This window comes from Geotrypetes seraphini, chromosome 8 (assembly GCF_902459505.1).
Source record: "Geotrypetes seraphini chromosome 8, aGeoSer1.1, whole genome shotgun sequence".
Classification (NCBI taxonomy): domain Eukaryota; kingdom Metazoa; phylum Chordata; class Amphibia; order Gymnophiona; family Dermophiidae; genus Geotrypetes; species Geotrypetes seraphini.
The window spans coordinates 13,873,211-13,893,643 of record NC_047091.1 but is presented as its reverse complement, the minus strand read 5'-3'; the positions used below and the strand labels follow the sequence as shown (position 1 = coordinate 13,893,643).

The following is a 20,433-nucleotide window of genomic DNA, read 5'->3' as shown; positions in this document are numbered from 1 at the left end:
TGAACTTTTAATAAAGCCTATATAAGAATTACCCTCACACAAACTTCTAGAGTTACCCTTAATGTTTCTTTTTCTCAGTCTGCCGTTAGGCCACTTCTACCAGCCAGCTTGTTTATACCAAATAGAACCATCTTTAATTTCCTGCAGGCTTCTAACAGGGAGGAAAACATAACAAAAGCTTTCGCATAAAAAGATAAAGAGTATAGCACTTTTGCAGCTAAAAAAAAAAGAAATAGAACCACTGTACAAATAGCCTGAGTGTCTAAGTTTTATGCTTGTATCATTTTTCTGAGCCCTAGGTGGTTGCCGGTATTTGGCCAACCAGACTATAATTTCTTTCTAGTCATTGCTAACCATTTTTTCCCCTGCTGGCTTCAGATGACTCTTTCAGCAGGCTTATGTCTTGCGCACTTTGGGCTCCTTTTACGAAGCCGCATTAGCAGTTTTAGCGCACGCAGCTTTTTAGCGCTCGCTAAGCCCGCGCTACGCGGCTAGAACTAACGCCAGCTGAATGCTGGCATTAGTGTCTAGCGCGGCCGGCAATTTAGCGCGTGCTATTACGTGCGTTAAACCGCTAATGCGGCTTCGTTAAAAGGAGCCCTTTATGTCCCCCAAACCACAGCAGTTCATAACATCAAAATAATCTGAAGCCTTCTTTGTATATTTCTGACCCTGCGCGCCTCGAAAAAGAAATGCTGACGTTACTCATTTCTCTGTGTCCAATCCCAATCATACCCCCTTCGTGCTAACACAGTTTAATCCTGCACATCTTTAAAGGGTCCAATAGGTGACCAACAAGCACCTGTTCCCAGTCCTCCACTGACTGGTTCCTCTTAGCAAGTCACTTATCCCCACCCCCAGCTTAACTTCCTCTTTGCCTTCTGTAGAAAATCTGTATATTCCACATTGTGTTGCTCTGTACAAACATAGTAACATAGTAAATGACGGCAGATAAAGACCTGAACGGTCCATCCAGTCTGCCCATAAGTTATACCCATTTAAAAATACAGTACATGATTAAATTGTAACTTGTCCCTTCTTTGATATTTCTGGGCCATAGACTATAAAATCGGTATTGTCCTAGGTTCCAACTGCTGAAGTTGTCATCTAAGCTCACTCCAACCTATCCAACCATCCCGTTGTTTATATTATATCTACCATAAAGTCTGGCCAGTAACATCCTCATGTTCCAAATTAGTGGAGTTCCCATTGATGCCCACCCCAGCCCATCCTACACCGAATCACCTTATAAGGGACACAGGCCATGTAGGTCTGTCCAATACCGTCCTTAGTTCTTTAATTTACATCCTTCATTTTCTAATTAGAGATCCTCTATTTTTATAAGGAATAAGGTGGGGCAGCTGCATTTTCTCTTGGAAGTAGCTACCATTGCTGCTATTGGTTGCAACTTGCAGTCACATTCTGGAACCCACGTCATTGGCCCTCAAAAACCTAAATAGAAACAACCAGGAAGAGGCATCGATTTGAGGACCTTTTTCCCCGCTTACTTAAGTGCACCATTTCCCCATACGAAACATAGTCATTATATTCTGCAAGCATCCTTCAGCACCGTTTTTGGAGCAACATGTCTTCCATAGCTCTGATTGCTGCATAATATTAATTTAATAAACTGAGAGGGGGCAAGAAACAGTGGAGATTCAAGTAAGTGGGCTCAGTTTGGCATGGGGCTGTTACAACACTGATACTAACGGAGAAGGGAGTCCTTCCAGGATCCATACTTCAGGAAAACGTATGCTCGCACTTTTACTTTCTAATGGAGTCTACAGCAAGCTCGTTAAGGGGCACCATACCAGCTTCCAGGCCTGTTTCTGTGGTTTGCCGGGAACACTTTCGGCTACCACCCATACTCTTGATGTGCTCCATAAGATGTCGCCGGAACTTTTTGGTAAGAAAACAGTATATGATGGGGTCCAGCATGCAGTTGGTACTCATAAGACATAGAGTCACCTGATGGGCATCATTCAGACGTTGACGCAAGGCACAGTTATCCTTCTGCCATATTTCCAGGACCGTCAGAGTCCAGGGTCCATGGATCATGTGGTGAGGAACAAAGCAGACGATGAAGACTGCCAGGACCGCACAGACCATCCAGAGTGCCCGATGCTTCACACTGGTACTCTGCCTGACGTTCGCAGGTTGGGACAGCAGCGTCCTGATAATGATCAGGTTGCACACCAGAATAATCAGAAAGATGATGAAGAAAACCCCAATCAACAGGAAGTGGATAGCAACCAGCAAAGTGTTACTTGTGCTGCTGTAGTCCTCAAAACATCGGGTGACGTTGCCCATTTCACTCACTTTCATATTTGTGCCACTGTCAAAGAGGAAATAGGAGGCACTACTGACAATGATAAGCCATATAGAACAAGATATTAGGATACCACGTTTCCTGGCAGTGGATTGGGCAGTTTCCACTGGCCTGGTGACAGCTTGGAAGCGGTTGTAGCTGATGACTCCAAGAAATGCCACCGAACAATAAGTGTTGATAAAGAAGAAGCAGCCAGCCAGATTGCAGAGGAAACTGGGCATGATCCAGTCCCCCTGGTTATGGTAATATACAATCCAGAGTGGCATGGTGACCAGGAAAAGCAGGTCTGCCATGGTAAGGTTCAGCATAAAGATCTTGATCTCACTCAGCCTCCTGGAGGGGTACACCCGGGTAAACACCCAAAGCACATAGCAGTTGGCAATGAAACCCAAAATGAATATCATGCTGTAGGTGATGGTGAAGAAGCTGTATCTAAAATTGGAATCCACCTGGCAGGAGCTGCTGTTGGAAGAAGACAGGTGGGTATCCATCAGGCACAGGTCGTGTGGCTTCACTCAAAATGCTCAGCTATTTTTCTTTCTTGTCCTACAAATATAGGTGACAGAAGATAACATTAGATATAGATTTAAAACAAAACAAAACAGGACAGCTGTATAGTCCTAGATTATTGTAGCCCCTAAGCTGTAAAATTTCAGAGCTTTCCCCCCTCCCGAATAAGTAAGAAGTAAATTTTAAGTTTGCTAGTTTTCCATGAAGGACTATGCATAAAGGGGCTGATTCTACAAACAGGCATCCCGATTGTAGGCGGCAGTAGGATCCTACTAACATCTGGCAGCCAATTGGGACACATGTTTTTAGAAAAAGCTCAGGCCAGGAAATGCTTACCCTGTAGTCATTTGTTGCAGGTCTAGGAAGACACGTAGGCACACTTAAGTTGGGCGTGGGCATGATTTTGCCCAAAAGTGGCAAGTGTCCCTACGCATCTCCCTAGAGCCGTGACGGATGTCTGAAATGTAGGCCTGCATAATTTTGGCCTACATTTCAGTCATAAAAGTAGATGCCGCAGCCGGCTGAGCTGATCGCAACATGGTAATCCCTGATCAGCTGAGCTGGCAGGACTCCCCAAAGCCACGGCTTCAGGGAGTCTTGTTGGCTCAGCTGATCGGGGGGGAAATACCCCTACCAAGCTTAGCTGAGCCAGCTACAGCAGTGGACCCCCCCTCCCCCCCCAAGATCAGCAGGAGGGATGCTCAGTCCCTCCTGCCTAACATCCGCCGTCTCCCACCCCCCAAAATCTGAAGAAGGAATGCCTACTCCCTCCTGCCTTACAACCCCCCAACACCTCCCCACTTACATCCAAGATCAACAGGAGGGATGTCCATTTCCTCCTGCTGCCGGCACACCTCGATCCCCAACACCCCACCCCTGCAGGCAAAATGAATGAAATTCAACTCTACTCAGACCTAGAATAGTTTAGGAAACTCGACTTGAAAGTACACTTCCACAAAGAGGCTCTCAACAGACTGGAAAACAATTTTAAACAAAAGAACACATATTTTACCCCACAGGCTGGACAAAACACAGAACTAGACACTTACATAGAAAGTTTCAGACACAGGGGTAAAATCACAGCTTTCCAGCAAACAAAAGAAAATTCTGTACAACCTTTCTCCACCAGTACGAGCTGCCATAAAAAGCTTACAAAATTTTTTTTTAAACCACATTATCAAACCTGAAGACAAAGGCAGCTCTGTAGTGGTTATTGACAACCACGTTGAACAGTGCCTAGCCATTAGACATCACTGTTTACAGATCGGGCCCTTTGGGCTCAAGCACCCACAGAACCTAAGGTCTACCTACGTGCCTGCTTGGAAGACCTCAGAAGTGTGCTTGGGCTACTGGAAGAAGACACCACACGATGAGGAAACCAGAATAAAACTACAACAAAGTTACAGAACAACTCTTTACAACACTGTTGTACGGGCAGACTTGTACGGTCTGTGTCTGTGTCTGGCCGTTTGGTGGAGGATGGGCAGGGGAGGGCTTCAATGGCTGGGAGGGTGTAGATGGGCTGGAGTAAGTCTTAACAGAGATTTCGGCAGTTGGAACCCAAGCATAGTACCGGGTAAAGCTTTGGATTCTCGCCCAGAAATAGCTAAGAAGAAAAAATAAAATAAAATAAAATTTAAATTGAATCAGGTTGGGCAGACTGGATGGACCATTCAGGTCTTTATCTGCCGTCATCTACTATGTTACTATGTTACTATGTTACTGTTAAGATAAAAGACCCATAAAGGTTCAGCCGGACTTTGATACCCGCTGCAGTGTTGTTTCACTTGCCCTGCCGCATGATAACTCCTGATGTATTCATCATTTCTCGAGTGTTACTGGAGAGATTCAGAATTGTAAAAGAGAAAGGGGAATGAAACTGAAAACCCATACGATCGAAGGCCCTGCAGACTGCCTTTCTGATAACACATGGAGATTTTCTGCTGGATAAAAAAAGCATCATGCTATTTTCTTTTCTCTCTTTTGTTTTATGTCTGTTTATTAGCTGCTGGGAAATCAAATGTTTCTCAGACTGTGCTTCTTGCAAATAATCCAATCCAATCTTTTGGTTTATATACCGGATCATCTTCCAGACAACAGAGGCTCAACTCGGTTTACACAATAAGAGGGCGAACAGAATGCTAGGAATGATAAAAAAGGGGATCACGAACAGATCGGAGAAGGTTATCATGCCGCTGTACCGGGCCATGGTGCGTCCTCACCTGGAGTACTGCGTCCAGCACTGGTCGCCGTACATGAAAAAGGACACGGTACTACTCGAAAGGGTCCAGAGAAGAGCGATTAAGATGGTTAAGGGGCTGGAGGAGTTGCCGTACAGTGAAAGGTTAGAGAAACTGGGCCTCTTCTCTCTCGAACAGAGGAGATTGAGAGGGGACATGATCGAAACATTCAAGGTACTGAAGAGAATAGACTTAGTAGATAAGGACAGGTTGTTCACCCTCTCCAAGGTAGGGAGAACGAGAGGGCACCCTCTAAAACTAAAAGGGGATAGATTCCGTACAAACGTAAGGAAGTTCTTCTTCACCCAGAGAGTGGTAGAAAACTGGAACGCTCTTCCGGAGTCTGTCATAGGGGAAAACACCTTCCAGGGATTCAAGACAAAGTTAGACAAGTTCCTGCTGAACCGGAACGTTCGCAGGTAGGGCTAGTCTCAGTTAGGGCGCTGGTCTTTGACCAGAGGGCCGCCGTGTGAGCGGACTGCTGGGCACGATGGACTACTGGTCTGACCCAGCATTGTCAATTCTTATGTTTGTAATCGTTTCTTCAAGCATTGTAACCATTTTTTTTGAAAAAGAAAAGTCTTCAGATATTTTCTAGTCTCAACTGGTAATTCGTTCCAAATAGAAGCAAAGATGTATGTAAAGGAGCGAGAGACATAACCTAATGCCTTTATTCCCTTAATTGAAGGGAAAGAAAGTTTATGCAGTTGAGAGGTCCTTAGTCTTATAGCTCGTAAAGAATTAAAAGAAATAGGAACCAAAGGCAGAAATATTCCATTCAGAATTTTGAACACTATTGGCCTCTTTTACAAAGCCGCGCTAACGGCCCCGAAGCCCGTAGAGATTTAAAGGGCTTCGGGGCTGATGCCCCGCGGCTTTGTAAAAGAGGCCGTATGGTAGCACACTTGAATTGAATTCTAAGATGAAGAGCCTTCAACAAAGGAGATACATGATCGTACACTTCGCCCTCCATATTCGCGGTTTCAGCAATCGCGGCTTTGATTATTCACGGTTTTTAGCTTGCTGGCTCCTCCCCCCCCCCTTACATCAGCATGCATAGAGAAATCGCTGATTCCAAGCATTTGCAGAAGAAAAATTGCCGATTTCCAGCACTTTCTTCACCGTGTTTTGCCTCTCCTTCAGGAACAGGCCAGGTCTCCCACCATGTTATTCGCGGCTTCACTATATTCACGATGGTCAACAGGAAACAGGAAACCTGAAGTCATGATGCCATTGTACAGAGCCATGGTGAGACCTCATCTGGAATACTGTGTGCAATTCTGGAGGCCACATTACCGTAAGGATGTGCTCAGAATTGAATCGGTTCAGCGGATGGCCACCAGGTTGGTCTCGGGGCTAAAGGGTCTCCCGTACGAAGAAAGATTGAGCAAATTGCAGCTCTACACTCTCGAAGAGCGTAGGGAGAGGGGAGACATGATTGAGACTTTTAAGTACATCACGGGACGGGTCGAGGTGGAAGAGGATATCTTTCTTCTCAAGGGACCCTCGACCACAAGAGGACATCCGCTCAAACTCAAGGGAGGGAAGTTTCGTGGAGACGCCAGGAAGTACTTCTTCACGGAGAGAGTGATTGAGCATTGGAACAAGCTTCCAGTACAGGTGGTCGAGGCACGCAGCATCCCAGACTTCAAGAACAAATGGGATACCTATGTGGGATCCCTACGAGGTCATGCCAAGGGATAGGGTCACTAGGACTTGAATGAGCGGGTCAGTAGAGTGACAGTATAATTATTGTACTTTAGGGGTCAGTAGACTTAAGAGGGTGGGTAAATGGTGTGGGCAGACTTGATGGGCTATGGCCCTTATCTGCCGTCATCTTTCTATGTTTCTATGGTTTTTAATAGAAAACAGCGAATAACATATGAAAAAGTTATTTGTGGGTCTGTTAATCCCCTATCACAGCGAATACGGAGGGAGAAGTGTACTTCTTTTTTCCTATAAATCAATTTGGCTGCTGTATTTTTGAGACCAATATTCAAAGGTAGTTAACCAAATGAGGGAGGCTCCTAGCTGGTTAACTTGCGCCGACTAGGTACCCACAGGATATTCATGTGCACATAACCAAACAGTACAACTGAATATCCTGTCTGGCCACCCTGGCACTACCCAGTCAGAGTGAGTTAGAGTTACCATATTTTTCTCTGAGAAACCCCGGACACATGACCCCCCCACCCTGTTCCACCTCCAGCCCCGCCCTGTTCTGCCTCTGGCCCCGCCCAGTTCTGCCTCCAGCCCCACCCCCACAAAGCTTCCTCCAGATGAACTCCAGCCGTGTCTGGAGGGCCTGGCGCATGTGTGGGTGGGTGTCATTTGCGCATGCTCAGAGGCCCTCCAGATGCGGTCGGAGCTCGTTGGGGCTTTCCAAAACCCGGACAAATGCCGGGTTTTGGAAAGTATGTCCGGGAGCCCGGATAGTCCTCTAAAAAGAGGACATATCTGGGTTTGCCCAGATGACTGGTAACCCTAGAGCAGGGATCTCAAAGCCCCTCCTTGAGGGCCGCAATCTAGTCGGGTTTTCAGGATTTCCCCAATGAATATGCATTGAAAGCAGCGCATGCACATAGATCTCATGCATATTCATTGGGGAAATCCTGAAAACCCGACTGGATTGCGGCCCTCAAGGAGGGACCTTTAGATCCCTGCCCTAGAGTGAATCAGTCAATAAAAAGTGGGGATGAAAAGAGATGTTTCCACTGGGATTTTTATTCAAATACTAGAAAATTGAATTGACTCAACATAGCCAATATTTCGGTGCCTAAAAGGCATCTTCTTCAGGAGTCTACAAATAAATGAAAGAAATTACACAATAAAAGTCCAGGTAACTAAATTAATATAAGAAATACAGCACATGTTTAACAAGAAACTATGAGGTTAAATCAAAAATTGTTTATTGGAAGTTTCTATACTGCTACCAATGACTGGGGAGTCAATTCAGAGCCGTCTACATGAGCTTCTGTAAAGGTGTTACAATATAGAGTTATCGTTTTCTGAGATGGTTTTCAATACAGACACATAGTTGCACACATTTAGACTATTAAAGGCAATTGTTAAATTACGTGATAACTGGAACAGAGCTAGCGAAATGCAACATATGCACTCGTACATTGCCTGTTGGATAGTTCATCCACGTACAGTGCAGCGCTTGACCTTTAGTCATGTGGCAGCCACGAGGTAGGAAACATGGACACTCCATTGCAAGATTGCATCATCGAAGAACAACGTGCAATAGTGCGCTTTCTTGGATATTGACTCAGTGTGGACATGGCACCATGAATCAACGAAAGGTTTATGAGTGGGTAGAAAGGTTTAAAGCGGGAAGAACAGGTGCAACCGATGAAAGTTGTTCTGGTCGCCCATCAACATCGCACACACAAGAGCACATTGACAGGGCGGATGCCTTGATTAGAGAAGACTTAATGGATAATGGTGTCTCAATTGGCTGCAGATTTGGATATCAGCTATGGATGGATCTGCATTTGCCATAACGCATGGTGACTTGGGATACAGGAAAGTCTGCGCACGATGGGTTCCCAAACAGCTTACTGATCTGCACAAGCAACGGGGTGTGGAGGTGGCGACCCAGTTCCTGAGACGGTATGAAGAAGATCCGAGTATTCTGGAGAGAATTGTCACCGGCGACAAAACACGGGTGCATCACTGCGACTCGGACAGCAAAAGACAAAGTATGATGAAGTGATGGAAGAGGCGCTCACCTGACTTCGGGAGCAGCCGAAAAACTTCTCTGCAGGAATGCAGATGCTAGTTGGACCATACAACAAATGCATTGTCTTGCATGGGGACTATGTGGTCAGGTGATATGCTCAATTGCTGGCAGTTACTTCTATTAAAGCCGTTAAATGTATTTTGCCTCTACTTTCTTTTAGTTTTAATGCATTTTGTGTGTTTTGTTGTTGACTGTTTGTGGTGTTAAGGGGGAGGGGTTTGTTTTATGAATTTGTGTGTACTTTTTGTGCTTTTATCATGTTTTATTATGCAAATTCGAAAGATTTACTGCCCATGGTGGCTGTTGATAGATAGTCCAGTAAATCTTTTGAATTTGCACTCCCGACCTTGATAAAGAATCTCGAAATGTGTCGGCAAGGAGAGTTGTCAAATTAAGAAAATTGAGAGATCTAAGAAAAAGCTAAGTAGCATATGTTTAATATGAAATTAATAAATCAGTAAAAGAAAAAACAAAACTAATTACATATTAAATATTAATTTTGTTTGGACTAATGAGGATTGAGATTGTTGCGAGTTATATTACTTGCAATACATTTTGCAAGAGGTACCCAACAATTTAAACTCTCCCTTCCTTCCAGGAAAGGGATTAAGGGAGTCAAGATTTTTAGTCAATCTTTGGTTTTTAAACTCTCTCAATTTTGGAACGATCTTCCTTTCATTCTAAGGAGTTCTGGTCTGCTTCAACCTTTTCGTAAATCTTTAAAAACCATTTTATTTGCTAAACACTTTGAAAATTAATTTCTTGAATTTTTGTTATTATTCTTATGGTTTTTATATATTCATTTAACTGTTGTAAACCGAGTCGAGCTTTCTTAGATTGATGATTCGATATATAAAGTTAAGCATTAGATTAGATTAGATTGCACGGAGGTCTGAAGATCCCTAGAGACATTAAAAAATCTTTTTTTTACTGTTATCACGAAGAAATTGTGGGAAGGATTGTTATGTGATTGGTCGAATGTTGGAAATTGAGAACTATTAACTATTTAATGTGAGCCATTTACAAATAAATGCAAACAGTCAAAGAGGAAAGAAGCAAAAGTCCAGCCCTGTGAAATGAGAGATCCCAATGACCAATCATGTGATATCTTTGAGATCTCTCCTCTTTGTTTCACAGGTTTGGTTCTTTTCTCTCTTGTTGTTTGCATTTATTTGTAAATGGCTCACCTTAAATAGATCCTTATGTTGTATGCCTCACTCGTAGTTTCTTGTTAAACGTGTATTTTTTTAATGTTAATTTGTTCTCTTGGACTTTTATTGTGTAATTTATTTGTACACTCCCGAAGAAGGGGACATTACAGGCACCGAAACACTGGCCGTGTTGAGTCAGTTCATTTTCCTAGTATTTGAATAAAGACCCAAGTGGAAATATCTCTTTTTATCTTTACATTTGGTTGAATGATTTTATTGACGTGGGGCATCTTTCCGTTTTCGGTGGTGTACTGCCCAGTTAGAGCCAGGGCGGCGCGAGGGCAGAGCTGAGAGATACCCCGGCACCGGTGATATTCTGGACATTTATTGGGTTAATCTAGGACAGCAAAAAGGGCTGAAAACAAAACTGTGTTCTACCAACTGTTAAGGGTGTTTGTGTTAGATTAGTCTAAGACCAGAGAGTTCTCAGTCTGATACAAAAACCTCCCAGGCATTTGTGCATGTCAAGTTTAAACAGATGTTTAGCTGTAAAATAGCTCTATTTCAACCAGGTGCAGGTCAGGTACTTTGTGGTGGGAGAAGACAGCAATATGAAACCAACAGCATAAAAACATGGCACGAAATGAGACACTTTATAGACACATATATAGAGAAAAGAGAGAACAAATTGCAGTTAAAGAGGATGAAGAAAGTACCTTATGCTTTTGGCTAAAACTAGAAAACTAAAAAAAGGTTGAAACTGCAAGAAATGCCAATGACTCATTAGCCCCAGTGACTTTATTTATTATGTGACATATTAATACAGAGATTCCTTTAAAAAAACAGCAACAAGCTTTTTTAAAAACTTTATTTAGTTTTTAATGCCAACAAAAAGCTTTTAAAGAAGTTGAAAATAAATCTTTGAGCCATTCTCTTGCACACACACACACACACACACACTTTCTCTCTTTGGAAGCTATAAGCGTGGAAGCAGGGCAGCCCACCGCACGAAGCACAAATCCTATCGGGGTCGGATTAAGGGCCACTGATGCCCTAAGCACAGCCCAAAAATGGTGCCCCTCAGGTCTTCCATTACTTAAGTGGCATGACATTAAGACCCAATAAGTGCTGAGAAATATTATTACTGTACGAAACAAAACATCATACCTCTTTATTATGGGGTCCTTTTATTAAGGCATGCAAACCGATTTAGCACGTGCTAAAGATTAGCGCACGCTAATTGCTACGGCGCCCATAGAATATAATGGATGCCTTAGCACGTGCTAATTTGGTTAGCGCACCCTAATAGAAGGACCCCTATATCAGGTATATTAGGAAGAGTGTGAGCCCACCGGATAGGGAAATAAGCTTGAGTACCAGAATGTAAAGTAATTAGGGTATAAGTGGTGCCTTGGAATCCAAACTTAATCCGTTCCAGAACCCCGTTCGAGTTCCAAAACATTCGCGTTCCGAGACAATTTTTCCCATTGAAAATAATAAAAAAATGGATTAATCCGTTTCTTGGTCCCACAAACTCAGATTTTCCGATAAATTTAACAGTAAACACACTGGCAGAGACAGCAAGATCGGGTCCCCCCGTGGCAGAAACAACAAGATCAGTCCTCCCACCAGCAGAGGCAGCAAGATCGGCAACGGGAACTGCAAGCGTTGCTCAGCCCAAAGCTTCCCTCCCAGGCGGAAACAGGAAGCTGCGTCTGAGGGGAAGCTTTGGGCCGAGCAACGCTTGCAGTTCCCGTATGTTCGGATTCCAAAGCAGCGTTCGGATTCCGGGGCAAAATTTTATTTTTTTAAAAAAAGTTCAGATTCCAAGTTGTTTAAGTTCTGGGGCGTTCGGATTTCGAGGTACCAATGTGCTAGAAATAAATTTATAATGGTTAGAAAAACACTGAAATTCATGTTAGATATGTGGAGGATGGCAGTGAAAGAGTTAATGGCACGATAGCTAGGGGGAAATCTTTGTGGTGCTCCCCTTCCCTTGGTTCCAGTAGCATAGTAAGAGGGGGGGGGCGAGGGGGGGCAGTCTTCCCCAGGCGCCATGTTGGTGGGGGCACCAGCACCCTTCCCACTCTCGACCCCCTCCGCTTCTTCCCATTCCTCCCCTCGCCACGAGTGTGCCCCCCTTCCTTTCCCCCACACCACTAGCTGTTCGCCACCGCAAGCAACAACTTCAACGTGTTCCTCGCAACTGCATCAGCTCTCCCACTGACATCGCTCTCGGGCGCTGCACATAGAAAATGACGTCAGCAGGAGAGCCACTGGGATCGCAGGAGGTGGAGACGAGGGAGGGGGAAGGGACGGCTCCGCCCCGGGCACTTTTCACCTTCGCTACGCCCCTGTTTGGTGTCCTAAGACCCTACTTTTTTAAATAGCTAATCCAGGGCTATGTTGAGTGAAATGGAACATATCTATGCGTTGATTGAGGAGGGAGCTCTGTGCAGGCTCTTTGGTGTGAAGAAAAAAGCAAGTCCACTTAAGGAAGACTTGTGTGATCAGACCACAAACAATGTGCATGTCGATCAGATAATGCCTAGCAAAAGAACAGCTTTTGGCAGGTGCAGTGGTTAAGAATGTGCCACCCTAATACACATCCAGAAAGCTTCGGAAACTGTGAAAAAGGCACAGCCTTTACTCATATCAAAGAAGCGGATTGCTGTTCAGCTAAGCACGGAACTCACTTCACCCTCAAAGATGGGGCAAATTCAGAAGAGATGTCAGCAGTTCAGGGGATGGGTATCATGGAAGAAATCTGTTCACCCCATGGAAGGACTCAAGATTGTTGGTGAAGAATCTGAGAATGTATGCACTGGTCTAGAATATTTATATACAACTAGTATTTAAGCCCGTTACATTAACGGGTGCTAGACTATATGTGTGTGTCTGTCTGTCTTTCTTTCTTTCTCTCTCTCTCCTTGGCCGCTTTCTGTCTGTCTGTCTTTCTTTCTGTCTCTATCTTTCCTCAGCTGTCCATCACCACCTCTTGCCTGCTCCCCCTGTCCAACAGCAGCCCTTCTCCCTTCCTTTTACCTCCCCATTGTCCAGCAGCACACCTTCCCTGCTCCCCCTGTCCAGCAGCAGCCCTTCTCACTTCCTTTTACCTCCCCACTGTCCAGCAGCATCCCTTCCCTGGCACCCCTGTCCAGCAGCAACCCATCTCCCTTCCTTTTACCTCCCCACTGTCCAGCAGCACACCTTCTCTGCTCCCCCTGTCCAGCAGCAGACCTTCTCCCTTCCTTTTACCTCCCCCCTGTCCAGCAGCACCTCTTCCCTGCTCCCCCTGTCCAGCAGTAGGCCTCCTTTCCCTGCTCCCCCTGTCCAGCATCCGCTAGCCTGGGCAGCCTCGGGGCTTCTGATAGGCTGGCCTACCTTGCATTATAGAAGTGGGCAGACCTAGCAAATGCCCCGCGGCTGCTGCGTTTGCTGGTTGGAGGGTGAGAAGAGGCGTCCTGGCAGCACAGGAGTCAAACCACCGCTGAAATTGCCGTCGCAAGCTGCCCCACGCACCGGAAATGGAATTCAGCATGGTGTAGGGATCACAGAATGGTGTAGGGATCACAAAACCCTAAGTGCACATGCGCACTTAGGATTTTATTATAGAGGATACAATATGGTGTCTTATATGCCGCAATTCTCTGCAAGGAATCTATGCGATTTAAAGAGTTAGATCAAGTTCTTGAAGATACATTTTTAAGCCCGATCTTGTGGTTGTTAGGGGGAAGAGGTGAAGGGTAGGAGAGTGGCTATTGAGAGAAGAGATTGCTCCTCGTGACCCTGGGCAAGTCACTTAATCTCCCCATTGCCCCAGGTACATTTGATACATTGTGAGCCCACCGGGACAGAAAGGGAAAAATGCTTGAGTACCTGAATAAATTCATGTAAACTGTTCTGAGCTCCCCTGGGAGAAAGGTATAGAAAATTGAGTAAATAAATATAGAAACATAGAAACATAGAAAGAGACGGCAGATAAGGGCCCACGGCCCATCTAGTCTGCCCACCTTAATGTCCCTCCCCTACCTTTGCCCTGTGAATAGATCCCATGTGCCGATCCCATTTGGCCTTAAAATCAGGCACGCTGCTGGCCTCAATCACCTGTAGTGGAAGACCATTCCAGCGATCAACCACTCTTTCAGTGAAAAAGAATTTCCTGGTGTCACCTCGTAGTTTCCCGCCCCTGATTTTCAACGGATGCCCTCTTGTTGTCGTGGGACCCTTGAAAAAGAAGATATCTTCCTCCGCCTCGATGCGGCCCGTAAGATACTTGAACGTCTCGATCATGTCCCCCCTCTCTCTGCGCTCCTCGAGCGAGTATAGCTGTAATTTGTCAAGCCGTTTTTCGTATGGTAGATCTTTGAGTCCCGAGACCATCCGGGTGGCCATTCTTTGCACCGACTCCAGTCTCAGCACATCCTTGCGATAATGCGGCCTCCAGAATTGCACACAGTATTCCAGGTGGGGCCTCACCATGGATCTATACAATGGCATAATGACCTCCGCCTTACGACTGACGAAACCCCTTCGTATGCAGCCCATGATTTGTCTTGCCTTGGACGAAGCCTGCTCCATTTGATTGGCAGACTTCATGTCCTCACTGACGATTACCCCCAAGTCTCGTTCTGCTACCGTTTTTGCTAGGATCTCGTCATTAAGGGTATAAGACTTGCATGGATTCTGGCTGCCCAGGTGCATAACTTTGCATTTTTTGGCATTGAAGTTGAGTTGCCATGTCCTAGACCATCGCTCCAGTAGGAGTAGGTCGTGCATCATGTTGTCGGGCACTGAATCTTCGTCTGTTGTGCATTTGCCCACTACATTACTCAGTTTGGCGTCATCGGCGAATAATGTTATTTTACCTCGAAGCCCTTCTGCCAAGTCTCTTATAAAGATGTTGAATAGGATTGGGCCCAAGACTGAGCCCTGTGGTACTCCACTAATCACCTCCGTCATTTCGGAGGGGGTGCCGTTCACCACCACCCTTTGGAGCCTACCTCCAAGCCAGCTCCCAACCCATTTCGTCAATGTGTTACCTAATCCTATAGAACTCATCTTGCTCAGTAACCTGCGGTGTGGTACGCTATCGAATGCTTTGCTAAAGTCCAGGTACACGATGTCCAGGGACTCCCCAATATCCAGCTTCCCCGTTACCCAGTCAAAGAAGCTGATCAGGTTGGATTGGCAGGATCTCCCCTTAGTAAATCCATGTTGTCGGGGATCCCGTAGATTCTCCTCATCCAGGATCTTATCTAATTGGTGTTTGATTAGAGTTTCCATTAGTTTGAAGAGTTTCAGCCTCTGATAACCAGAGCTGGTATTGTGACATCACAATGCCTCATTCCACCAATGACTAAGAGCCAGCCTCATCAGAGATGTCACAATAGCTTCATTGTCCTATACTTGGCTCACTTCTGTTACATTTTGATTTCTGGAGTGGTGCAGTGGTTAAAGCTGCAGCCTCAACACCCTGAGGGTTGTGGGTTCAAACCCACGCTGCTCCTTGTGACCCTGAGCAAGCCTCAGGTACCATAGTTAGATTGTGAGTCCACTGGGAAAGAAAGGGAAAAAAGCACATTAGGAGCACTTGATTAGATTGCAAACCACTCCGATAGCTGTGGCTGATGGGCGGTATATCAGTTATGAAATGAACTTGAACTTTGAAAAAGGAAAAGAGAAGCTGCACTTTACAATGAGTGAGAATGGGGGGAGCTGGGGAGAAACAAAAGACAGGTTCATGGGAGAGGAAACTCTTGTTTCTACATCTAGAACAAATTTTAAGAAGATGTAGCAAGATTCTAGGAAGCTGGAGCTTTTGTTACCTGGACAAGACAAAGCTGAACGTTAATCCGCACAGTGGCAGGGCCTGAGGTTTCCTAAGAATAGTGCATGGTGGCGGAGAGTGGGCAAAGGCATGTGACAGGATGACGAAAAGCTCGGTGCTCGACACGCCGATTGCTCCATTTCCTGGCCACATTTTACAATGCAAGACACAGTTGTTTTGATTTTGCAATTCAAATTTCTACAGCTGTCTTAAATGACTGCAGGGTGTTTGCACTTCTCAGTCTCATTGCACTTTTAATTGTAAATCACTTTGAGTTTTCTGAAAGAGCACGTAATTGCACACTTCGAGAAAGACTTGCATGGTCCACCCAGTCAATGGCATAGTATAGGAGGTGCGGGGTGGGTGTGGTCTGCCCTGGGTGCGGTGTTCCTCTCCTCCCTTCCTGCTCCTTTCTGACCCTCCACCACCACCATGCACGTGTGCCCTTTCCCTTCCCTAATCTCCCTCCTGGAATGGGCAACTTAGCAGCTCTGCTATTTATATAGTGCCTGCTTTCCCCAAGCACTAAGACTGTAAGCTCTATGCTGCATGCCTCATATTCCGTCAATGTCGCTATACCCAAATTACTCCTCTCCTGAAGATGCTTCATTGGCTCCCTATCTGTTTCCGTATACAGTTCAAACCCCTCTTACTGACCTACAGGTCCTCAGCTCCTCAGTATCTCTCATCTCTCCCCACACTCCCCCACGGGCACTCTGCTCATCGGATAAGACCCTCTTGCCTGTGCCCTTCTCCTCTACAGCCAACTCCAGACTCCGTCCCTACTACTTTGCTGCACCGTAGGTCTGGAACAAAGTGCTTGACTCGATACGTCAAGCTCTGCCTCTGGTAGTATTCAAATTCAGACTTCTTTGAAGCCGCTTTCAATTCCAAACCCACCTTCTAAGCACCAATATCTGTCTTCTCATTAACCTCTGTAATTCCCCTACCTGATGCGCTGTGCATCGATGCACCTTCTTGTCCAGTTTGTGTGTCTTGACTAGTTTGTAAGCTCTTCTGAGCAGGGACCATCTCTTCTGTATTTTGATGTACAGCGCTGCGTATGTCTTGTAGCACTATTGAAATGATGATTGGTAGTAGTAGTTTGAGACAGGAACCCTCGACTCACCTGGAGCACCTGGATCATTTCAGGTAATCATTTTATTGCACCTTTCCTTTCATTTACTGATATACGCCTTCTTCAGGGCTGAGCCCAGCTGGCTATGACATGGCACAGCGTCATCATGGAGATGCTCATTTTTCATGTAATAAACTGTGTCAAGAGAAAGGAATTTCTGCAGAGTCATGCTCATGCTTCACTGCGCAAAGTCCTGCCCAGATTTGTGTGCCAACTCAATCTTTGTAGAAGTAAGTTGCAGGCTGGAGACACTGGAGATAGGTGGAGTGTTAACCATTTGCTTATGTGCTACCATGGGCGAAAGCTAGATGGATGCTAGGGTGCATAGGGAGAGGTACGGCCAGTAGGAAAAAGGAGGTATTGATGTCCCTGTATAAGACTTTGGCGAGACCTCATTTAGAATATTGTGCACAGTTCTGGAGGCCGTACCTTCTAAAAAATATAAAAAGGATGGAGTCGGTCCAGAGGAAGGCTACTAAAATGGTATGTGGTCTTTATCATAAGGCGTATGGGGACAGACTTAAAGATCTCAATCTGTGTACTTTGGAGGAAAGGCGGGAGAGGGGAGATATGAGAGAGACGTTTAAATACTTACGTAATGTAAATGCGCATGAGTCGAGTCTCTTTAATTTGAAAGGAAACTCTGCAATGAAAGGGCATAGGATGAAGTTAAGAGGCGATAGGCTCCGGATTAATCTGAGGAAATACTTTTTTTTTTACAGAAAGGGTGATCGATGCATGGAACAGTCTCCCGGAAGAGGTGGTGGGGACAGAGACTGTGTCTGAATTCAAAAGGGCCTGGGATAGGCAGGTGGGATCTCTCGGAGAGAGAAAGAGATAATGGTTACTGCGGATGGGCAGACTGGATGGGCCATTTGGCCTTTATCTGCCGTCATGTTTCTATTTATTCCAGATTTAATATACTGCTTTTGAAGATTGGGATCTCAGTGGTGTACAATAAAATCAAAATCTATAAAAGAAAGGGGAAAGAATGCCAATAATAAATTGAAAAAAGTATAGCCAGTCACATCAAGGCACACACAACCCCCCCAAACCCCCCCCAAATAAAATAAAATGAATCGCATGTATAACATAAACAGCTAGATCTTATAAAATGAGGTCATGCAACTCCAGACTGTGCCCCTCAAAAGCAATTTTTAAAAAAATGGGCTTTTAAGTACTTAAGTGTTACCAAGCTGGCTTCTGCATGGAGCTAGCAAGGGAATGGGTTCCAAAGATGGAGCGCTAAGGAGAAGACAGCTGATTCCTGTGTAGCAACCTAGCGGGGAATCACCTTCTGAAAATCCACTAGGGAGCTTAAGCGATCTATGAGGGACATAAGATAACTCCAAAGAAACTAAATAACTTGAGACATGCTCAAGGTAAGTTTTACGAGCCAAACCAAAACATTAAAATGTATATGAAAATTAGGGGGGGAGGGAGGTGGATTCACAAGGTGTGGTAAAGGGATTAAGTAACCTGTGGTATCCCATCTCATAGGAATAACACACCTTGTGAGCCATGTGAAACTGCCGTTAGCTAAAAACAGTGAATAATCGAAACCGCGAATGCTGAAACCGCGAAGACGGAGGGAGACGTGTATATAATTGTTGTAGTGTATATATTTCTGATACAGTTGCATGGTAGTCCCATTATTAGGTTTCAGTTTGCCATTTCCAAGTTTACCTCGTCAATTGTATTTATGCTTATCCTGTTAACAAAAATTGTAAGTTTTATGTCAAGCTGGATCTGCTATGAGGGAATGTTGAAAGGTTCTCAGCCCAACCAACCAACTTCCTAAATTCTGAGCATTATTTGGCATTGGGGAGTAGGTGGCACAGTGGTTAGAGCTATAGCCTGAGGTTGCGGGTTCAAATCCCATGCCGCTCCTTGTGACCCTGCGAAAGTCACTTAATCCCCTATTGTCCCAGGTACATTAGATAGGTTATGAGCCCAGAACAACAGACCAAAACAAAGGAAAAAAACCAAAGGTCCAACTGTCTGCAGTAAAAAACAATCCAGAACAAACAAACCAAAAACTGCAGACTTTGTACACGATGCAGGCAGACTTTATTATGACAAGTGAATCTTAAATTAAAAACCTTTTACCAGGCAAGGGACCCAACACGGTCCGTGTTTCGGACAACCTTCATCAGGGGTCCATTTTGATAAAGGGGAAAAATATCAAAAGAAAAGCCTTGGACAAATAGCGATAGGTGACACTTTGGCGGTCTTTTCAGCGTGTCACCTATCGCTATTTGTCCAAGGCTTTTCTTTTGATATTTTTCCCCTTTATCAAAATGGACCCCTGATGAAGGTTGTCCGAAACACGGACCGTGTTGGGTCCCTTGCCTGGTAAAAGGTTTTTAATTTAAGATTCACTTGTCATAATAAAGTCTGCCTGCATCGTGTACAAAGTCTGCAGTTTTTGGTTTGTTTGTATAGGTTATGAGCCCACCAGGACAGAAAGGAAAAAATGCTTGAGTACCTGAATGTAAACCACTTAGGCTATAAGTATTATATAAATGCTAAAAATAAATGTTTCAGATCATTGATTGAACCATATCTATGTCATTCTCTTCTTGGTAGGGCTGACCCTTGTATATATTGCATATGGTGAATTTCTTCACAAAGATGGTTAATAAATCCCAATAAATAAACTACATTTTTCCACTAACAGCTGGGTTTAGTTCTTAGTTGTATCTCCCTAATTCTTCACAACACAGTTATTCAGTTTTTGCTTTCCAAATCTCAGGAAGAACTCTGATTTTCAGAATATCCACAGTGAATACTCATAACATACATCAAGTTGCATTTGGTCTTCAAACTTGGTTAATTTTGCCCACTTTGGGTAACTTTGAAGACCAGATGTGTGCACGGAGCTCGAAGCTGCCAGAATGTCACCAGAAATCATCCAGTTCACTATACATGCCAATTATTAAGAGAAGACCCAGCTTACCTTGATCACTGAGTTTAGAGAGCAGGGACGGCTTTCAAGTCTGCTCCTTCTGGCTACAGCCTGTGTCTGTCCTGTGTCTTGGAAAGGCAGCCTGGTCGCCACTGTCAACATTCAGCGAATAAATTTGTAGCTTCTGGCAGAGCAAAGCAAAACAGGAAGTCCATTTCATCAGAAAGGGGTGAAAGAAGTGCCAGTGGGACGCAGAAAACCAAATGAGTGTCATAAGCGAGGCTTATAAGAGGCAGCAGGTTGACACAATTACGGTGTCAGAGACATTAAAAGGCTCTTTTCTATTCCTAGAGCACCTGATTGGTCGCTTAATTCCCCAGAAATCCCTTCAAATGCATCTTGTAGAAATCAGACTCTTTAGAGCTTCTAATGAACAAAAAGGGATTCTAGGGTCATGTCCTGCCATTTTAAATGACAGCCCACAGTACAGGATAGAAGTATTTTCAGGTCCCATTGGGCACTGTTACTTAAACTCACTCCCCCCGGGCACTTTCTCCATGTACGTGGAACGCTCCTGATGGT

The 20,433-nt window shown here is 44.8% G+C and overlaps 1 protein-coding gene across 1 annotated transcript; it reads right to left on the bottom strand.

The window, feature by feature from the left end:
• Positions 1 to 604: 604 nt before the first annotated feature.
• Positions 605 to 19,994, bottom strand: PTAFR (platelet activating factor receptor). The gene is made up of 2 exons (XM_033957059.1): positions 19,903 to 19,994; positions 605 to 2,875 (listed from the first exon to the last, which is right to left on the bottom strand). The coding sequence occupies exon 2, from the start codon at positions 2,818 to 2,820 to the stop codon at positions 1,765 to 1,767; it is 1,056 nt and encodes a 351-aa protein (XP_033812950.1). The 5' UTR covers positions 2,821 to 2,875; positions 19,903 to 19,994; the 3' UTR covers positions 605 to 1,764.
• Positions 19,995 to 20,433: the final 439 nt, after the last annotated feature.